We start from the raw sequence: 23067 nt of genomic DNA, 5'->3' as shown, positions 1-23067 counted from the left end.
CAGTTATGGCACTCAATATCAGCTAATGGAATGGAAGAGCAACCAATTGAGGGAATTTATTTTGTAGCCTACATTTTTTAGGTGCAGCACCCTAAGGCTCAGGGAGGGGGCGCTGTCTGAGAAACTCACCCTCCAGAATGTGCATCCTGACCAGCTCCGACCTCTCCGGCCGACTTCGGATCTTCCTCTTTAGGTAGTCTTCAGTCTGGGAGAGGGGAGAAGAGGAAGAGAAAAGAGGAAGAGAGAAGGGGAGAAATGATTCACTTTTTAAACAGTTCACCGTTGAGGGTCAGTTTAAAAGTGTTCATCTGACAGACACCACAAAGAGTGAGAGGAGTATGAAGAGAAACTCACCCGCGCTCGCTCTAAACTTCGTCTCTGTTCGTGGAAGGCAGCTGGACTTTTCAGCGCTAGAGAAAGAGAAGACATTAACAGGGCAAAGTGTATGTTCATGCTGATGTTAAAAAAACAAGTGGCTAGAAACTTATGTCCTCAGGTACCAGGCAATGACTCCATAATGTACTTTACATTTTACACCTGAGTCCTCAAAACCAATAGCATATGAGTATGCCTCTAGTCATTCATGTTTCCATTTTCATGGTCTGACAGTCACAAGGTGGGAATGGAATGGAGACATCGAAGGGTTCTCCCTGAATGTGATTTTCCACTGTTTGAGAATTACTCCAGCCACTAGATGTTGCTTCCCGGTCTATAGAGTAATGCATGTATTGTATATTGAGCTATCATATAGGTACCTTCAGTAGCTTGTTTCTGTGGGGAGAAGTGACATGTAACCTGCTTCTGCAGTCAGAGCAGACAAGAGACAGCGATAAAGAGAGTGCTAGCTAGATATTCAGTCCCACATTACCCCTGCCCTGCTGTTAGGGTACAAGAGGGACTGCTACGTAGCAGTTATAACATGTAACGGCCCTGCTAAGCTACAGCCATCTCAAACGTTTGTTTATTCTTCCTCTGGGTTTGATTTGAAAATCCAACTATTGTAATGGAAGGGGGCGGCTCTCGGGGGCTGTGGGTGTTTAAGTGAGAAAGACACAGAGGAGAGCCAACCAGTAAAAAGCAAAGCCCCCTTTATTATCGAGGCATTGTGCTGACAACATCAAAGAGCCATTCCAGGATCTGAAGTCAGGAGGCCTTTGAGAGTTAGGTGTTATCCTGAGTAGTTTACATCTGGTTGAAGTCTGTTGTTGTGTTTTTATAGTGGAAGTGAACGTGTTTAGTCTGATGCTGGGTGTGTCTTTGCAACTAACTGTACATGAACCCCACTTTCACTCTCTTTTTTCACTTCCTGTTTGGCTTCCTCCCCTTCCTTCTAGTCACAACACCCCAGTATGTAACCAAGAAGTATGGGCTGAACAAATAGACCCTCATTACACCTTCTAATTGAATTTATGAAAGATAAAACAATAATTGTTGTTGCTCTCACATTCTCATAGCATAGCACCCTAATCTTCTTTAATGCAATGTTAATTAGGTATTCATTGTTGAAAGTGTTTCCTGAACCTTCCTTCACCAAATAATCAACCAACATGACCGCGAAAAATATATCTGGCCTCTTGAGCAAAACACTGTACATCCTGACCACTCGCCACTGAAGAAATGTACATGGGGAAAGAATTCTTCAGTCCTTCCCTGCGCTCCTAAATGGACTGACTGTGTCTGTATCTGTGGCTAAGCTTGTAAACATCACGGACCGTGATGGATTTATGAATGCAGAATAAGTGCATCTGTGAGCGTGAGGACGAGTGTTTCATGCATGATGGTGTGTGGATCACGTCTATTTTGCAGTTTTACTAGTAGCAGCACGCGATGTCTTAAAGTGGATATACATAACATGTAAGGTAGGATATCACCAGGTTTGCTTATTATAGCCCAGTTTCACACAGTGTGACACAAACACACCCTTACACCACAGCCGGCTAACCATGCATGCAGTCGCACAAATATTGTTAAATGATTCCAACCATGAGAAACATGATTGTTATTTAATTCAATACACAGTATGGGATATCACTAGCTATAACAGCCATCTAATAAAAACAGCTCATGTCAAATCATATAAAACAACAATCAACCGTCATTAAACTGTCCAAAATGGACAATAAAGTATCTATTCTATTTTAAAGGTTATTTTGATTCCTGTAATTCAAGGCTTGACAATACGTTTCATTGTTATCTAGAATTAGACAAATGCTTCAAATTGCAAAAATCTAAATTTCTCTCCACAGAGACATGAGTGTGCGCGTCCTGAATATGCTTCACTGTTTTCTAGTTTAGCGCATACAGTATACGCTATGGAAAATCCCATTATCTTGACTTAGTAATTCATTTACATACACTCGTAACAATGTGCGTAAGCAAACATATGACTGTTAGCCAATGTCCTAGAATGTTATGTTATCCACCCAACAGTGCACATTCAGGCTAATGTTGGTCTGGACAAAGACGCAATTGCCTGAACACTATTTATACAAAAGTATGTGGACACTCCTTCAAATTAGTGGACTATTTCAGCCACACCGGTTGCTGATAGGTGTATAAAATCTCCATAGAGAAAAATTGGTAGCAGAATAGATTTACTGAGAAGCTCAGTGATTTTCAACCTAGCACCGTCATAGGATGCCACCTTTCCAACAAGTCAGTTCGTCAGATTTCTGCCCTGCTAGAACTGCCTCAGTCAACTGTAAGTGCTGTTATGGTGAAGTGGAAAAGTCTAGGAGCAACAATGGTTCAGCCGCGAAGTGGTAGGCCATACAAAGTCACAGAACAGGACCGCCGAGTGCTGAAGCGCGTAGCTGACATTGGAAGCAATGTCAGCACAAGAACTGTTCGTCGGGAGCTTCATGAAATGGGTTTTCATAGCCGAACAGCCGCACACAAGCCTAAGTTTACCATGCGCAATGCCAAGCGTCAGCTGGACTCTGGAGCAGTGGAAATGCGTTCTCTGGAGTGATGAATCACACTTCACCATCTGGCAGTCCTTCGGACGAATCTGGGTTTGGTGGATGCCAGGAGAACGCTTCCTGCCCCAATGCATAGTGCCAACTGTAAAGTTTGGTGGAGGTGGAATAATGGCCGGGGGCTGTTTTTCATGGTTCGGGCTAGGCCCCTTAGTTCCAGTGAAGGGAAATCTTATCGCTATAGTATACAATGACATTCCAGCCGATTCTGTGCTTCCAACTTTGTGGCAATGGTTTGGGGAAGGCCCTTTCCTGTTTCAGCATGCCCCCATGCACAAGGAGTTCCATAGAAATGGTTTATCGAGATCGGTGTGGAAGAACTTGACTGACCTGCACAGAGCCCTGACCTCAACCCCATTGAACACCTTTGGGATGAATTGGAATGCCGACTGCGAGCCAGGCCTAATCACCCAACATCAGTGCACGACATCACTAATACTCGTGGCTGAATGGACGCAAGTCCTCACATTAATTTTCCAACATCTAGTGGAAAATCTTCCCAGAAGATTGAAGGCTGTTGAAGCAAAAGGGGGACCAACTCCATATTAATGCCCATGATTTTGGAAGGAGATGTTCATCAAGCAGTATGTCCACATACTTTTGGTCATGTAGTGTACGCATCTCTGAGGCGGTGAGTAGAAAATGTTGCAGGCCTTCGATTGAACCAGTCCTCCTGTCAGCAGTGATCACTAACACTCATTTAGCGCTTCACTTTTTCTGTGGTTCAAACAAAAACATTGGTTTTACATGAGACCACTTCCTGACTGCTCTCTGATTGGATGGAGTGGTGCCACCCTGGGATTGCATAAAACAGAGACTGTGTCCCAAATGGCACCCTATTCCATACAAAGTGGAGTACACCAAAAATGTAAGAGGGAATGGAGGGAAAGAGAAGTGGCTGTCTGCACACTGACAGTACCAGCAAGGAGGACCTATTTTGCAGTATGGTCTGATACTCAGACCTAGGAGGTAATTATGTATTCAGGAGGGAAGCGAGAGAACGAGGGGGAGCGAAGGAAGTAGTCAGGAGACATGACCCTCTCCTCTGCCATCTCCTCTCACCCTCTCCTGTTCTCTACCATCTCCTCACAGCCTCTCCTCTCCTGTTCTCTGCCATCTCCTCACACCCTCTCCTCTACCATCTCCTCACACCCTCTCCTCTACCATCTCCTCTACTGTTCTCTGCCATCTCACAGCCTCTCCTCTACCATCTCCTCACACCCTCTCCTCTACTGTTCTCTACCATCTCCTCACACCCTCTCCTATCCTCTACTGTTCTCTGCCATCTCCTCACACCCTCTCCTATCCTCTACTGTTCTGCCATCTCCTCACACCCTCTCCTCTCCTCTACTGTTCTCTACCATCTCCTCACACCCTCTCCTATCCTCTACTGTTCTGCCATCTCCTCACACCCTCTCCTATCCTCTACTGTTCTGCCATCTCCTCACACCCTCTCCTCACACCCTCTCCTCTACTGTTCTCTGCCATCTCCTCTCACCCTCTCCTGTTCTCTGCCATCTCCTCACACCCTCTCCTATCCTCTACTGTTCTGCCATCTCCTCACACCCTCTCCTCTCCTCCACTGTTCTCTGCCATCTCCTCACACCCTCTGCACTCTCTCCAACATCCTCCCTCTCTTATGTTGAATGAGACCCTGGCCTTGTTGCTTAGTCTGGCCCCATGCAGACTGGGGTTCTCTTCTGTTCAACGTAAGAAAGGAGAAGTAAACATAAAAGAGAAGCAGCAATAGCAGATATAATAAGGTTGAGCAATACATCCCAACAAAGCTGCTACTGTGACTGTTTAACACTGTTGCATTTTAACCACTCGGAAAGCACAGTAAAGAAATATTCTAACGTATCAAGGCTGTTAGTAGTAGAAGGAAATGCAAGCCTTTTTTGTGATGGCCGCACATTGAATTCAATCCCGCTGCACACAACACTGTGTGCCGTTTCACTTGTTACCAGCAAAGGTTCATGAAGAGTGCCCAAGGATGGAAGACATTGAAGATGACAACTCAAATGACTACTCTAGCCAAGTCTGACAACCACTACACACATCGGTCTGAACAGAGTGTGACTAAATTCAACGGCACCATTTGCCTCAACATTACTAATAGGAGTAGATTTGAATTGGTTTCTTCTCTAATACTCCAAAAGCATGGAGAATAGGCATTGTTAAATAGTTGTCTAAACACTAAGGTAGTCTGTGTCAAACCATAAGGCCTACCCCTTGTGTGGTTCCCTACAGAACACGGAAAATATGTGAGCAATTTATAATAGTGTTCTGTTCCTGTAATACTAGGCAGTGTACTGTAAATATGAACAACTTGCAATGCATAGAGAGTAACATCAGTACATGTGCATTTCCTTTACTGGGCCAAACAGGGATTTGAAAGTGAAGAGAGAAAGCATTCTATTGGCGGTTCAAAACCCTGACTGAGGAGGATCATGCATCCTCAATGAATGTAATGCCAAAGAAAAACATGTCTGATACTGGTTTATTACTCATAAACCCAATCAGATTGAAACCATTCATGCCCATAATGGAAATGTACAATTTCCTTTGGTACACTTGTTCTCTGAGCTTACTGACGGACATTTTCTACCGGCCAAAGCATTTGTCTCCAATATGATGTTTTGATATTGTACTATATTTAGCCTTTGGACACATGGGGTTAATGTCTTGTTCAAATGATCAGATCTTAATTCTTGGTACTGTATATACAGCGCCCTCCGTAATTACTGGGACAGTGAAGCATGTTTTCTTATTTTGGCTCTATACTCCAGCACTTTGGATTTGAAATGATACAAATGACTATACGGTTAAAGTGCAGACTGTGAGCTTTCACTTGAGGATATTTTCATCCATATCAGATGAACTGTTAAGAAATTACAGCACTTTTTGGACCTGAAAATGGCTGTGTAGCGACGCTCCCCATCCAACCTGACAGAGCTTGAGAGGCTCTGCAAAGAGGAATGGGAGAAACTCCCCAAATACAGGTGTGCCAAGCTTGTAGTGTCATACCCAAGAAGACGTGAGGATGTAATCACTGCCAAAGGTGCTTCAAAGTACTGAGTAAAGGGACTGAATACTTATGTAAATTAGATATTTCCAGTTTTTATTTTGAATAAATTGGGTGGTTGTGTAGATTGATGAGGGAAACAATTGTTTTAATCCATTTTAGAATAAGGCTGTAACGTAACAAAATGTGGAAAAAGTCAAGGGGTCTAAATACTTTCTGAATGCACTGTATATGTGGACATCTGCTCGTCAAACATCTCATTCCAAAATCATGGGCATTAATATGGAGTTGGTCCCCCCTTTGCTGCTACAACAGCCTCCACTCTTCTGGGAAGGCTTTCCACTAAATGTTGGAACATTGCTGCTGGGACTTGCTTCCATTCAGCCACAAGAGCATTAGTGAGGTCTTGGGGATGATGTTGGGTGATTAGGCATGGCTCCCAGTCTGCATTCCAAAGGTGTTCGAGGGGGTTGAGGTCAGGGCTCTGTGGAGGCCAGTCAAGTTCTTCCACACCGATCTCAACAAACCATTTCTTTACGGACCTTGCTTTATGCATGGGGGCATTATCATGCTGAAACAGGAAAGGGTCTTCCGCAAACTGTTAAGCACAGATTTGTCTAGAATGTCATTGTATGGTGTAGCATTAAGACCTCTCTTCACTGCAACTAAGGGGCCTAGACCAAACCATGAACATTTTTCCTCCTCCACCAAACTTTACAGTTGGCACTATGCATTCGGGCAAGTAGCATTCTCACCGACGACAGATTATTTTTTACGTGCTGCGCACTTCAGCACTCGGCGGTCCCGTTCTGTTAGCTTGTGTGAACTACCACTTAGTGGCTGAGTCGTTGTTGCGCTTAGAAGTTCCCATTTAAGAATAACAGCACTTACAGTTGACCGAGGCAGCTCTAGCAGGGTAGAACTTTGACGAACTGACTTGTTGGAAAGGTGGCATCCTATGACGCATTGAAAGTCAAAGTTCTTCAGTAAGGCCATTCTACTGCCAATGTTTGTCTATGGAGATTGTATAGCGGTTTATGCTTGATGTTATACACCTGTCAGCAACGATGCACATACTTTTGTATATATAGTGTATTTTTGTTCAGTGTGTATATAATATACATCTACAGTGGGGAGAACAAGTATTTGAGACACTGCCGATTTCGCAGGTTTTCCTACTTACAAAGCATGTATAGGTCTGTAAGTTCTTTCATAGGTACACTTCAACTGTGAGAGACGGAATCTAAAGAGGAGGAATGGGAGAAGGTCATGTAGTCTGATGAGACAAAAATAGAGCTTTTTGGTCTAAACTCCACTCGCCGTGTTTGGAGGAAGAAGAAGGATGAGTACAACCCCAAGAACACCATCCCAACCGTGAAGCATGGAGGTGGAAACATCATTCTTCAGGGATGCTTTTCTGCAAAGGGGACAGGACAACTGCACCGTATTGAGGGGAGGATGGATGGGGCCATGTATCGCGAGATCTTGGCCAACAACCTCCTTCCCTCAGTAAGAGCATTGAAGATGGGTCGTGGCTGGGTCTTCCAGCATGACAACGACCCGAAACACACAGCCAGGGCAACTAAGGAGTGGCTCCGTAAGAAGCATCTCAAAGTCCTGGAGTGGCCTAGCCAGCCTCCAGACCTGAACCCAATAGAAAATCTTTGGAGGGAGCTGAAAGTCCGTATTGCCCAGCGACAGCCACGAAACCTGAAGGATCTGGAGAAGGTCTGTATGGAGGAGTGGGCCAAAATCCCTGCTGCAGTGGGGACAAAATCCCTGCAAACCTGGTCAAGAACTACAGGAAACGTATGATCTCTGTAATTGCAAACAAAGGTTTCTGTACCAAATATTAAGTTCTGCTTTTCTGATGTATCAAATACTTATGTCATGAAATAAAATGCAAATTAATTACTTAAAAATCATACAATGTGATTTTCTGGATTTTTGTTTTAGATTCAGTCTCCCACAGTCTCCCACAGTGTACCTATGATAAAAATTACAGACCTCTACATGCTTTGTAAGTAGGAAAACCTGAAAAATCGGCAGTGTATCAAATACTTGTTCTCGCCACTGTATATGTGATGCACCAATATTATATTTTTGGCCGATAACGATATCCAATATTTTCCTTGCAAAAACCCCCCAATAACCATATATATTTTTTTTGCTGCCTTGTAAGCATTCCAGTACAGTTAAATAGTGAACACACACACACACACACACAGCGGTCTAAGGCACTGCATCTCAGTGCAAGAGGTGTCACTACAGTCCCTGGTTTGAATCCAGGCTGTATCACATTCGGCCGTGATTGGGAGACCCATAGGGCGGCGCACAATTGGCCCAGCATCATCCGGCCGTCAATGTAAATAAGAATTTGTTCTTAACTGACTTGCCAAGTTAAATAACAGGTTACACAAACAACTGACCAAAAAAGTTAATTTGTTGGCATTTACGTATGTCCCCATTACCAGTAAAACATAATCAAAACATATTTTTCAATTACTTGCTGTGCTCTTTCGTTGTTTATTTGTTCAGTCGTTTCATTCTCAACCAGGATTTCTATGGAAAGCCGTGTGGGTCTTTGCGTGTCAAAAAGATACACGTCAAATAACACAATCTGTTTCAGTAGCTATATAGTTAGCTAGCTAACTATATAGCTAGGTGTTATCATCTAAAATAACCCTAATCTATAAGACAGTTCTTATTTGATGAATGGTGGTCGGACCCATCTATGTGAAGCTAGCCACAATAAGGATTAGCCACAAAAGTTGACTTTGCGGTTAGCCTTCAAAATAAAAGGCATAATTCTACTACTTGTATTCATTTGTATCACTGTCAATGACACTTTTATTTTGAAGGCAAACCGCAAATTCTACTATTGTGCCTAATCCTTATTGTGGCTAGCTTCACAACACATAACCCGGTCCGGTTAATCCTCACTAACCAGACGAAGCTGGCTGCTTATAACGTTAGCTAGCTGACTGGCTGCTTATAACGTTAGCTTTGGGCAACAGCGTTAAGTAGCTGGCTAGCTATTTATTTATTTTCATGAACTGAAGTTCAATAGGTGAACAACAAAGTGGCAACCTAGCTAAAACTTCCTCACAAGGATTCCTAAATCATTGCTAAGAATAATGAAAATGACTGCAGTTTTTACTGGTCATTGTTTTCAGGCTGGTTGTATTGGTGCTAGCTAGGTACCAAGCTAAAGCTAGCTACCCCAGAAGTTGTGGTCAAACAAATTATGCTTTATTACCAACGTGGTATTGTAAATACATCGTTCATGGTCAGTGTTCGCTGACTTTTTTGTTCAGCTTTGACGGTGCTACTATCTTTTTTGACACGCAAAGACCCAAACGGCGTTCCATAGTATGCATGTCGTGAAGGTAATAGCAGTGACGCTATTACTGTGTAAATCCGGTAGGTCAACATCTGAAAAATAGCGCACTTGGTTGTGTGTACCGGTGCTTGACCAGTCGGCGAAAGCCAACATCACCCACGACAGAGAACGGTTGATTGTCAAGGGCAATGAATTCCATTATCTTGGCTTGAATGGATTTCACCTACGAGTTGTCTCGCTGAAATGTTGTTACTCTTTCAAATGACTGCTTGACTGCTCGCTCCACACATCAGACATTGTGGGCTAGTTTAGGAATGCCGTGTTGCATGTGTAGCGCAAAATTTTACGTGGCGTCATTACGTCATGTACCTTCGTTATATAGGTATGCACGTCAGCTTTGACATCGGTTTTGTACATCAGGCGTTAAACTAGACATTGGCCGATACCGGCATTTTTAGCTGTCGGCCGATTACGATATGTTCACCGATATATCGTGCATCCCTAATATGAGGTCTAGGCAATCTATACAACTTTTAAGATCTGATAATCTGAACATATTTACATGACTTTATTCATGAAATGTGTAAAAAACAGTAACCCCATGTGTCCATAGTACAATACAGAAACAGCCGTAGTTCACAAACAATGAGTTGAATCATATATTTGGCATATTTGGGCTTAGAACAGGTCATCTGTATGTACTATGTTGACACCAAATTTCATGCATTTTACATCAAACAGAATGTGTTCTGTGGCGTTGTCTGATATTGTACTAAATATAGTTAGAGGACGTAAATGGGTTAAAAAAAGGTTCCTGGAACTAACTAGTGTGAAACAGAGAGGAAGTCTATCTTAGCAATGTAAACATTCATTGACTGTGCAATGAAAATAACAAGTGTAACAGCTCAAAATTAAACGTGGCAATGAATTAAATGCACAGACCCCAGTACACAATAAATTAGTTTAGCATTCAAAAGTCAGAAGCAGAGGAAGGAGCTCGATCCACTTTGCTTTGAAGACTGACAACGACATTTCTCAGAAAAAAGACTGCGACGATTTAACCACATGCATAATCATCAGGATCTCTAGAACATGAAGCAAAGCATTGAAAGCCATGTAAGATACTATACGGTTGTATATTAAGTGCCTGTTATGAAACAAGTGAGGTGACTACAATGGAGTAGCTTTACTGATTCTTATGGGCGTGAGGTTAGGACAACAAACTATCGGGAGAGTGTTACTTACGTGGCATGATCCCCTGACTGACCAGTTCCTCACGGGTCCGTCTCTGCTGGAGTTTGAGCTGGAGCACTGCATAAGAGGGACAGCAAGAGGCCAGGTGAGTACACTACAGACAGAAGCAGCAAGGGCAACAACCAATAGTGAAAACCCAAAGGCCCTACAGTCAGTTTCCGCTACGTGCTCTTCTCCTTGGGAGGAAATACAAGGCCGGTTACAGCCGTGCTGTAAATTAATATAGTGTATCTTTCTGGGAGGTAGAAGCTAAGAGTTGAAGAGTACCCTACTCACTGCTCTTCTGGTCCTCGCTCCCTCCCTCCCACAGAGTCGTCTGACAGCCGATACAGAAGTTATCATCAGAGGCAGAGAGGAGAAATAGCGGGCAGATGGTCCCTGTCACACACACGCGCTTCCTGTTTCTACACTCAAACAGCAGCCAGGTTGTCGCGTTTTGACAACTTCTACCACACAGAGAGAGATAGAGAGAGCGACACTTCCGCATGGCTTGAACAATGCTAATGCACAGAGGACTTCTTGTAAAAACAGGAAGGCCCACATTCACCACTCACATTTCAAAATAGAATGAGGTGTTCTATTGAGAGGAGTATATGTACAGATAAATGGTAACACTTCTGTACTGACTAAATGTGTATGACATGAATAAATGTGTCTTGCTAACAGCTGCCTAATCTCAGCTGGACCAAGCCTATAGAACAGGGGTGTCAAACTCATTCCACGGAGGGCCTAGTGTCTGCAGGTTTTTGGTTTTTCCTTTCAATAAAGCCCTAGACAACCAGGTGTGGGGAGTTCCTAACTAATTAGTGATGTTAATTCATCAATCAAGTACAAGGGAGGAGCGAAAACCCGCAGACACTCGGCCCCCCCGTGGAATGAGTTTGACACCTGTGCTATAGAAGGAACACAGAAAGCTAGTGATGGAGACCATGTTCTCTGCATCACATCATCATTGCTATCCAGTGTTTACACTTCAGCCTCAGCGAGCTGAGTGGACTCATGTAAGTGATTCCTGTCAGATGTGAGGTAAAGTAAACCTACATCTCAGTATGCGCATAAGCAGTTTTCATGAAATTAGAGATGTGATACTGTACATGCGAGGGGAAGTTAAGCAGTTACAGTATACTACATAGCCATACAGTATGTGGCCTGGTGTTCATGTGTGAGAGTATGATTGTTGGACCAGTCCATTGTACTGTACACAAAGTGATGCTTGTGTGCACCTCCTGAGGTAGTTGTGTTTGTAGCTGGTCTGCTGCCTACATGTGAACCACAGGGAAGCATACTGACTAATAGGTCAGAGTGAGAGCAGTGTGGGCGATGTGGGACTTCTTTCTCATGGTCTCCCGTCTCTCTGAGCTCAGCCTCTGCAGTTTTTCACATCTCTGACCAGCGTCCACATTTCTCACAGTCCTGGCTGTCGCCTCTTTCCTTTTATACGTCCGTTTGACGTAGGACTCCCAATAGTCCCCTCGACAGGAGACCAGATTAAATGGGCTTACTGGGGGGGGGGGGCGCACAAACACAGACACTCCTCCAGTGGCAGATGATTTGCTAGTTGTGCCAAGGACTGACAGGGGAATGATGCCAGGTGCTTATACTGAATATTTTCTAGGCAAATGCTCACTCTGAAATGCCACAATTTGAATTCATTACCGTTCTCAGTACCTCACTTAATGTGATGTAAACGAGAACATTACATTTTTCACATTTTTCCTACCACCTGTCACTCTCCATAACTCCGTTTGTGCTCAATTTATGTATTGTTACCTTTCTCTGTGGGTCATTTCAAAACCTCCGGTGCACTTTTTCTACAATCGCCTATTCAATCGTTTGCTTCTTTGAGAATATTTTCTAAACCTTCCATTCCCTCCATCCCAACCCTGAGATGAAACCCATCCTCTCCCTGCTGGTTTCTATTTGTGTACCACACTGTAATATCTGGGAACTCTATCTCTCTGCCCAGCCCAGCCTGTTGAGTTACAGGGAATATTACTGTAAATCACCCGACACTCAAACTGCTCCGAAGCAGAAATCTAAGGCCTGGGCTCGGCCTGGCTGAATGAGGGGACACATGTGAACAGACACCCTCCTCAATCAGGGTCAAGGTATGCTATCCACCTTTGAAACTCTGAAGTCAAACCGGCTGCCAAGGCAGGTGCCTGTGGGTTACCACATTGTACAGTGTCTCTGAAAGACTGTACGTCTCGGTGCAAAACCTCTCGGTAAATCACAGTCTGTCTCAATGGTTCCAAGTCCATCTCAGTGTCTCAAGCCTATCCCTGTTTTCCCTCAGCGTCCATCTGTGTCTTAGTATCTAAACCGGTCTCTGTGTGTCACACTAAACACCACAGTATCTTCATCAGTCTCAGTATTTCTCACCTTAACTCAGTGGGCCAGCGTATCTGCCTCACAGCACATTTATGTTTCTCTAAAAGTCAGTGTGAGATTCTCAGTGTGTCACGACTAAGTCTGTTCAGGCTCTTCTCGCTCCAACTCAGTTGGTGTCACGGCCCTGGCTGCACCCACAGGTGCCTGAGCATTGTCCACTGGGCACAGAGTCCTGGCGCTGCCCCATTTGTACCGGGGCCAGAAGGTCAACTTAGTACCTGACCAGCAGCCCAGAAGACACCAGACACCCACTCAGCCGGCCTGGGCAGCATAACTCAATACACACGATTCACTGAGAAAAACTCAACTGTATAGCTGGGAGTGTTTTATGGAGAGCTATGAAACAAAAGCTAAGTAGGAAGAGTAAGAATAATAATGCTAAATCAAAAATATCTGTTAAAAAAAATATATAACCAAACAAAGATATCAATTAAACCATATCTTCCACATCTCATATTATAAAGAGTTTGTGTGTATGTGTGCGTGTGTGTGTGTGTGTGTGTGCGTAATATGAATCCCACCTTCCCTCAGGCTCTGACAAGCCCGCCGTTCTAACTCCAATCGTATGCGTTGCTTATCCATGCTGTTGCTGATTGGAGGGTGCCCAAAAGAGGTGGGGTCCGTGTGAAGGGACGTGTTGGTGTCCAGCATGGTGATCAGGTTCAAAACAATAAATAAGTATTACTGAAAGACGGTGGTCCCATCAAATAATGTCCAAAAATAGAATTCTCTGTTCAGTTCAGTCCAGTCAATATGTATTATCACATTTGTGATATCGTTTGGAAAAGTCACAGAGATTCTGCTAAATATTTAATGCAGGATGTCGCCCGATGGACCAAAATAAGAGCATTAGAATATCAACGGTCCTCGTTCAAGTGACAAATCATGAGAAGATTGAAGTTTTCCAAAAGTCCATATAAAGTGCTATACCCAACTGTGTCCTCACTGACCTCTCCTCTTTCTAGTTCAGAATGCCCAAATCTCATTGAAAAAACAAAACCAAATGAAAAAGATGGAAAATAAGAAACACTGGCTTGCAGTGGAAATGTACAGCTGCTATGAGTTTCAAGAGCCAGTATCTACTGCAGCAAGACGAGTGAGTGAGGTGAGTGTGTGGGTCTGTGAGTGTGTGTCAAATGCCTGTGAATCCGTGATCAAGCACTGTCACAGCTGTTGCTGCAGCCACTCACTCCGCCATTGACAGACACCGACACACTTCAGCTAAACCTTTTCCTCCTAACCACAATCAAATACTTCCTCCTTGGCACCTGGGACCTCTGCTCATTAGTGACAACATAAGAGTGCACACCTGTGAGCTTTGTGCACAATCTAGACGCACCATATTCAACTGGTGGACTGCGGTCCGGATCCGGTCCCAGAACGGGGTCAATACGGGCCATGGATGCAGACTACAAAATAAATAAATATAAACTCAGCAAAAAAAGAAACGTCCTTTCACTGTCAACTGCGTTTATTTTCAGCAAACTTAACATGTGTAAATATTTGTATGAACATAAGATTCAACAACTGAGACATAAACTGAACAAGTTCCACAGACGTGACTAACAGAAATGGAATAATGCGTCCCTGAACAAAGAAGGAGGGTCAAAATCATAGGTAACAGTCAGTATCTGGTGTGGCCACCTGTTGCATTAAGTACTGCAGTGCATCTCCTCATGGACTGCACCAGATTTGCCAGTTCTTGCTGAGAGATGTTACCCCACTATTCCACCAAGGCACCTGCAAGTTCCCGGACATTTATGGGGGAAATGGCCCTAGCCCTCACCCTCCAATCCAACAGGTCCCAGATGTGCTCAATGGGATTGAGATCCAAGCTCTTCGCTGGCCATGGCAGAACACTGACATTCCTGTCTTTCAGGAAATCACTCACAGAACGAGCAGTATGGCTGTTGGCATTGTCATGCTGGAGGGTCATGTCAGGATGAGCCTGCAGTAAGGGTACCAGATGAGGGAGGAGGATGTCTTCCCTGTAACGCACAGCGTTGAGATTGCCTGCACTGACAACAAGCGCAGTCTAATGATGCTGTGACACACCACCCCAGACCATGACGGACCCTCCACATCCAAATCGATCCCGCTCCAGAGTACAGGCCTCAGTGTAACGCTCATTCCTTCGACAATAAACGCGAACCCGACCATCACCCCAGGTGAGACAAAACCGCGACTCGTCAGTCTGCCTGGTCCAGCGACGGTGGGTTTTTGCCCATAGGCAACGTTGTTGCCGGTGATGTCTGGTGAGGACCTGCCTTACAACAGGCCTACAAGCCCTTAGTCCAGCCTCTCTCAGCCTATTGCGGACAGTCTGAGAACTGATGGAGGGATTGTGCGTTCCTGGTGTAACTCGGGCAGTTGTTGTTGCCATCCTGTACCTGTCCCGCAGGTGTGATGTTTGGATGTACCGATCCTGTGCAGGTATTGTTACACGTGGTCTGCCACAGCGAGGACGATCAGCTGTCCGTCCTGTCTCCCTGTAGCGCTGTCTTAGGCGTCTCACAGTATGGACGTTGCAATTTATTGCCCTAGCCACATCTACAGTCCCCATGCCTCCTTGCATCATGCCTAAGGCATGTTCACGCAGATGAGTAGGGACCCTGGGCATCTTTCTTTTGGTGTTTTTCAGAGTCAGTAGAAAGGCCTCTTTAGTGTCCTAAGATTTCATAACTGTGACCTTAATTGCCTACCGTCTAAACTGTTAGTGTCTTAACGACCGTTCCACAGGTGCTTGTTCATTAATTGTTTATGGTTCATTGAACAAGCATGGGAAACAGTGTTTAAACCCTTTACAATGAAGATCTGTGAAGTTATTTGGATTTTTATCCCTGGTATCATATAAAACACACATAAGACATGGAAACATTTGTAGAATTTCAGAAAATTTGCTTTAAACAACTAAAAAATAAAATGCTCTGGCCCATGCAAAATGTGTAGAATTGTGGGAAATTAGCTTTAAAACTGCAAGATTTTCTTTACGCCAACAAGAGGGTTGTGAACAGTTTGGGGGTCACATGGGTTGCGAGGTGGAGGTTTGTTACTACGCCGATAAATGACAATATCCATCCGGACCTTTGCCCCCTAGGAGATTACTATTTCAAATAGTACTTGAATACACCTGATGTAGGCAGACAGCATACTGGCCCCACACAGTACCCTGATGTAGGCAGACAGCATAATGGCCTCACACAGTACCCTGATGTAGGCAGACAGCATAATGGCCCCACACAGTACCCTGATGTAGGCGGACAGCATAATGGCCCCACACAGTACCCTGATGTAGGCGGACAGCATAATGGCCCCACACAGTACCCTGATGTAGACAGAGAGCATAATGGCCCCACACAGTACCCCTGAGATAGACAGACACCATAATGGCCCCAGGGAAGAAACTGCCACCACAGATCCCCAAACAGAAACCAAGGCTGGGTCTTTGACGGATTCAGTCTTCACTGTTTTGACTTTCGTAAGCAAAACATTTGCTAATAAAAGATGGCAGTGACAGAGAGTGAGAACTTTAAAATGTGAAACACGTTTTGGTCTGCCACTTCTCATTAAAACATCAATGCTAATCAAAGCCCTAAAATCATTTTCTGAAGATGAAGTACAAAAAAACTGCCAAAACAGACATTTAAAAACAGAAATGTATCCTACAGCTGTGTGTACTGCCAAGTTACCATTTGTATTCACATAATGGTGGATCAGGTGAGTTAAAATAAAGTCTGGAACTAGCCTGGGGGTCATAACAAAGAACTATGTGAGGTAGAGAAAATCCCCAGGGAAGCTCTTGTTGATTATTATTGGCATTCACTTTGCGTTTTAGAACAGATTTGTGTAATGGCTTTAGAGAACCGGCCACAATAAAGGTGAGCATAAGAGACTATTTACAGATGCCCACAAACTGTGTGTGTGCGCGAGAAACGTTGGAATAAGGATGCACAATCCTCAGGCAAAGCTCACTTTGACAAGGAAGGGGGAAATGAATCAAGACTGATCCCCCTTGCTGCAGATAAGGCACCAACCATATGCTTGCAGGGATAATCCTGCTTTCAGGATGTGTGTGTCATATGTGTGTGTGTGTCATAAATAGTGATGATAGGAAAAGCTAATAACTCACATGGGCTCTAAGCATATCCAAAATACCTCAAGTTGCATTCTGCTGTTTCAGTGAAAGTGGTCATAATCCATGTTAATCAGACTGAAATAGAGCTCCCTGTGGGCATCTTCTGACTACTAGATCAGTGATGGTTATGTTCAGAACTATACATGGTCAAAGTCAAAAAAAAATATTTTTATTTCACCTTTATTTAACCAGGTAGGCAAGTTGAGAACAAGTTCTCATTTACAATTGCGACCTGGCCAAGATAAAGCAAAGCAGTTCAACACATACAACACAGAGTGACACATGGAGTAAAACAAACATAGTCAATAATACAGTAGAAAAAGAAGTCTATATACAATGTGAGCAAATGAGGTGAGATAAGGGAGGTAAAGGCAAAAAAAGGCCATGGTGGCAAAGTAAATACAATATAGCAAGTAAAACACTGGAATGGTAGATTTGCAGTGGAAGAATGTGCAAAGTAGAGATAGAAATAATGGGGTGCAAAGGAGCAAAATAAATAAATACCGTAGGGGGAGAGGTAGTTGTTTGGGCTAAATTATAGATGGGCTATGTACAGGTGCAGTAATCTGTGAGCTGCTCTGACAGCTGGTGCTTAAAGCTAGTGAGGGAGATAAGTGTTTCCAGTTTCAGAGGTTTTTGTAGTTCGTTCCAGTCATTGGCAGCAGAGAACTGGAAGGAGAGGTGGCCAAAGGAAGAATTGGTTTTGGGGGTATACCAGAGAGATATACCTGCTGGAGCACGTGCTACAGGTGGGTGCTGCTAAATGAACTGTAAGTTAAGAATCTAGGGTCAAAATCAGCCCATAGCCCGATAATAAATGCAAATCAATTCTCGCTATTGCCAAACAATCCAACCAATTCCTTGCTGATAAGGAAAACACGAAATAGCTAGAGAAAAGCACTCTTCTGTGAGGCTACTTGCCGATCCTACTGTACATGCTTATAAAGTACTGAAGCCTTATGACTTCTGAAAGAAGGAAACTGTATACAGAGTTGACCTCTGGTAGTTCCAGCAGGGGTAGTTCACCTACCAGCTGTTTCATAACCAACCCCAGAAGATGCATTTAGCCTGCAGGTTTGGTGTGACCAAGCACCCTCAGACAGGGAGGTAAAATAATCACATCTCCTAGAAGCAGTCTTGGGGGGGGTCTTTAAATGGAAGTGCTAGGACATCGCTGAGGAGAAATTATGATCTTCAGAGCCAGAGGTAACAGACACTGATAATTGTCATCATTCACTGCGTGTAATCAGGGTACCTCCTATTCCAAGACCAAGAGGAAACCGCTAGGGTAACCGATACCGGCCTGGGTCCGGTTTCCCGATAGCGATGGAAACTAGACTAATGAGTGTTTTAACGATGAATCGCTACAACGGCAGAAGATCTAACATGAGATTCCCAAAACACCACAGAGAGAGAACATTCGCTAAGTGTGTCGTTGGCGCATGTGGCAATAGTGATAAGATTGAAAGAAAGGCAGCGCTGCTCTCAGATCAGCTTTCTCCATTCAAATCTTACATTAACATACTAATTATTTCACAATACTGACGATGGGTCAGCTCCTAGAGAGATATATTACCACATTTTGGCTGCAAATAATGAGGCGGCTTATTCTAATGCTAACCCGATAATAATGCACTAAATCAGTTTGGGCATATAATTGCGCACATTGTTACACATCAAAATATATTGAGTCAAAAATTACAAAGCCTACAATTAGCTACTGTAAATAGAACTCAATACGATTTCAATATATAGCCCTGTATGCATCTCCGTTTTCATTTGAAGCATCTTCTTATCCTTCACTTGTTTGTAACAATTACAAAAACACTGGCAACTTTGTATTTGTAGTCAACTTTGTTCCAATGTTATCGGCGGTCAGAGACAGATAAACATCTTTTTTCTATGTCTAGCGGAGATCTGGGTATAAAGTGAAGCAGAAGGGGAACAAAAGCATCTAACGACGCACTTAGCTGTTAAGAGTGGTATGAGGCAGTCGGTAAATAAAGAGCGTTTTGAGGTGCAACTTAAGTAACAAGGCTTTTGGGAAACAGCTTGGAAATCTAACCATGCTACTACGAAGGTTCTAACGATGAACTTAATATGCTTTTGGGAAACTGGGCCCTGGCATCTCAATATCTGGTGGGCCTACAGTGTTTGAAACAAGATGGAGTCCACATTCAAACAGTTACTGCTGCTGCCTTCACACCTCTTCATCGAGGTCTTACTCAGGTGAAAGGTGTGCGGTAAACAAGTCTCGAATTAACTCCTTCTCTCTGGGCCTGGGCTCCAGAATGTGAGCGCCCCCCACCAAGCCTTCCCCTCGGGCTGACTGTTTTAAATAGTAGGCCAGCTGGCTATGGGGGCTATATCCAGCTACCCTTCACTGGTGCAGACGGCAGCTAGGGTTACTCACAGATATCCCTGCACACACACAACCTGACTCGACACATATCTTGTGTTAAGGATCTAGAACCTGTTCAATATCCTCAGTGCATTTGAACACATAAAAACACAAGTTAACACTGAAAAAGACATTTCGATTACATTAAGAGAACGTCCAAGGTTTGAAAATGAACCTCATCTCCTGATACATAGGACATGTGGCATACATGCAAATGTCAATGTACATGTGATGTGCCACAGTACTTCAGTTCCCTGTCCTTCCTCTAATGCTGTATGGCCAGTTAAAGTGTTTCTGTCAGCCACAAGATGGCAGCGTGTATCATCTCAAACAACACTGATATTTTTAGTGGTCCACAATGTTCAATCCAGCTGCTGTGTACATCTGGCAGCATGTGTTCAGGGCCAGAGATGAAAGAGCAAGTAGGGTTCATAGGACTTCAGGGTGATTATCTCTTATGAACTCTTCGTGCAGTCATCCTTACTGTCACGTGCGTCACGTCCCTTATTCCTGGTCAATCACATTCACAGTACATGAGGTCAGCTATATGGTTCAGGTGTCAAGGTTTTCCACAAATATTTCACAGTTGATAAAAAAAATTACACATTTAGACTCATAGCAGTGGACTTTATATGCCTCTTGATCTCATCTCTCTCGCTCTTTGCTGCCCCTTGTTTATAATCTTTTTCCTCCCTTCCCATCATTCCCTTCAATTAATCTCTGTTCTCCCTTCTCTCGTTTGACAGCCTTGATTACCATAGATGTGTAAACATATCAAAATATGAACAGATAAGGAATTGAGGATATATCTACGTCAAGAACATAACTGTCGGCTGCTAATATCCAAAAATCCACATGCCAACACCCACACTATTATAGAAAAACACACACATCAATCAATTATTATTCTCTGCTACGTAAGGCTCCTCGAGCATGAGTGTTTCAGATAAACGTCAGGAAGACATTTCTGTTTCCATGGAAACAGACGTCTCGGAGGGTTCGGGTTCACGTTTTTTGGCCTAGTGGGAGATCTATCAACGTGCCCTTGAGCAGGGCCTTGACCCTGGATGCTTCTGTGTGTCGCTCTGAATGAGAGTCTGTTGGATGACTGGTATGATGTAGTTGTTGAGGGGCTTCACTGCAAGTATATTGTACGTTTCAGATATTCAAAAAAAAAAAAACAACAACAGACGTCCAGTGTGTGTGTGTGTGTGTGTGTGTGTCTGTGTGTCTATGTTGAGAATCAACTCAGTGCTCTGTGTGGAACAGTGTCAGGAGACAAAAACATTTTTAAACGTGGAGGAACTAGCTGAACTAGTTCATTTAGAGCACAGATTTCTGCTTTCCACTAGGAAACGTTTATCTCTGGTGTGTCGTGACCAATAAACACGACCCAGGCACCTCATCACACCTGACTCCCTACAGACACTTCACACTCCTCCCCTCACCTGTCAGAACAGCAGACTAAAGGTGCAGAGCATGCTCACTCATAATGGAGCCTGTGTGTGCATGCTTATCGGCAAACGTACACTGACACCCATACACCCCAATTAGCATGCTATCCATTGGTGAACATTCATTCACAGAGCAAGATGGAGATCAGAGTGGAGTAGAGCACAGTGTCAGGGCAGCAGTGTCTAGCCCTGCTGTGTTTGGAATACAACTGCGGTCTGGGTGTGAGTGCAGTACCTCGACAACCACTACACACTTGATCTCTCAGTCCTCCTCCTTGGCAAAGTCAATAAACAGTCGTGTTGAGCTGCCTGCACTTCAGTGAAATATTGGGACAAGTATGTAACCTCTGAATTCCTAAAATAACTGAGCATGTACATTGTTGGGGAAGCTACTCTGAAAATATAGTTTACCAAGCTACCAATTACTTCACACTGGAAGAAGATAAGCTACATTAAAGCTACCCTTAAGAAAAATATAGTTTACTGAACTAAAGTTACTTTGAACAAGAGGTTAATTACATCCAAAATACTTTGTGATAAATAATCATATCTAAATCTGAAATATCAGACTACAAATTGCAAGAAGTTAACAGAATGTTTTTAGCCTATTAAACACACAAACTGTGTTTCAAGTGAGAATTAGACAGGTCTGATGCCAAAAAATAAAAGGAAATTGCCTATTTCACCCATATTATCTTTTAGCTGAAAAAGTCATGTAGTTCCAGTAGCTAGCCTCAAGGCAAAAAAAGTTATGAATTGAGTTCAACTACCACCAAGCTACTGCAAAACGGAGTTAAATGACTAGTTGAACTACATGTAGTTCACTACTACAACACTGAGCATGGGCGTGTACGCTCGGGGATAACACGCAAAGTTAGAGCTGCAGTTTGCTGCTTTGTCTGCGGTAATAAAATGTTAACTATGTAAACTCACACAGCATCTGATGATAGCATGAGTGGAAAGGGTGAGATGAGTGGAAAAAGTGAACACGATTAACTCAGACTTGTATTGCTCATGATAGCATGCTGCTCTTTTTAAAATTTGCTTGTCTCACAGATTCCCTTCGCTGAGATGCTTGTGGTTTAGGATGCTGGTGTGGTTTGGAGGAACAAAGTGCTTTTACCCCCAAGCCATAAGACTTCTGAACAGCTTATCAAATGGCACCCCCCAACCCCTCTTTTACGCTGTGCTACTCTCTGTTTATCATATATGCATAGTCACTTTAACTATACATTAATGTACATGCTACCTCAATTAGCCCGACTAACCGGTGCCCCTGCACATTGGCTACCCGGACTATCTGCATTGTGTCCCGCCACCCGCCACCCACCAACCCCTCTTTTACGCAACTGCTACTCTCTGTTTATCATATATTAATAGCCACTTTAACCGTGCCTACATGTACATATTACCTCAATTAGCCCGACTAACCGGTGCCTGTATATAGCCTCGCTACTGTTACAGCCTCGCTACTGTTATTATTCACTGTCTTTCACTGTTGTTATTTATTTCCTTACTAATCTATTGTTCATCCTAATACGTATTTTTTACTTAAAAATTGCACTTGTAAGGTCTACTACACCTGTTGTATTCGGCGCACGTGACAAATACACTTTGATTTGAAAAGGAGAGAGTAGCCCCCATGTTTAGACTTTCACACACACACACACACACACACACACGTTCCTATTTTCCTCATGTCTGTAAAAAATAATTTCATACACAAGCTCTTCCTCCTCACGACTTAATGAGAGCTCAAGTTCAGCTGGCTTTTATTCCTGCACACCAGCTTCTACTCCTCTTCCTCAAGTGCACTTTCGCAAACTGCATTCCAGGTACCCTTTGACCCGGAGTGCACATGGGTAAGATACTACTCTCCTCCCCCTCATTGAGCTCTTTCAGCTGGAATTCTAACAACTTTGCCATACAACTCTCCCTTTTTGACCAGAGACCACTGTGGGTACTGTGCCAAGTGATAGGAAGTATGAGAGCAAACTGTAACGGTTCTACAGTTCTATAGTTGAACCTACATTATAGAAGTGTTTACACAACACAGAGCCTCAGACTGAGTAACCTGTCCATACTT

The 23067-nt window shown here is 43.6% G+C and overlaps 1 protein-coding gene across 6 annotated transcripts in view; it reads right to left on the bottom strand.

The window, feature by feature from the left end:
• The window catches only part of LOC129833181 (myocardin-related transcription factor A-like), a 47568-nt gene that overhangs the window by 10816 nt on the left and 13685 nt on the right, over positions 1-23067 (bottom strand). For 4 of the 6 annotated variants that reach the window (XM_055897549.1, XM_055897550.1, XM_055897553.1 and 1 more), the window contains 3 exons: positions 10592-10657; positions 355-410; positions 130-205 (listed from right to left, as the gene is read on the bottom strand). In XM_055897549.1, coding sequence (XP_055753524.1) covers positions 130-205; positions 355-410; positions 10592-10657 — 198 coding nt within the window. Of the gene's footprint in view, positions 1-129; positions 206-354; positions 411-10591; positions 10658-10867; positions 22137-23067 lie in introns of those variants that run through there. The other 2 variants (XM_055897551.1, XM_055897554.1) reach the window with 2 other exon arrangements.

Source organism: Salvelinus fontinalis, chromosome 34 (assembly GCF_029448725.1).
Source record: "Salvelinus fontinalis isolate EN_2023a chromosome 34, ASM2944872v1, whole genome shotgun sequence".
NCBI lineage: Eukaryota > Metazoa > Chordata > Actinopteri > Salmoniformes > Salmonidae > Salvelinus > Salvelinus fontinalis.
Note: the sequence above shows the minus strand (reverse complement) of the source record. Positions and strands in the feature narration are given on the sequence as shown.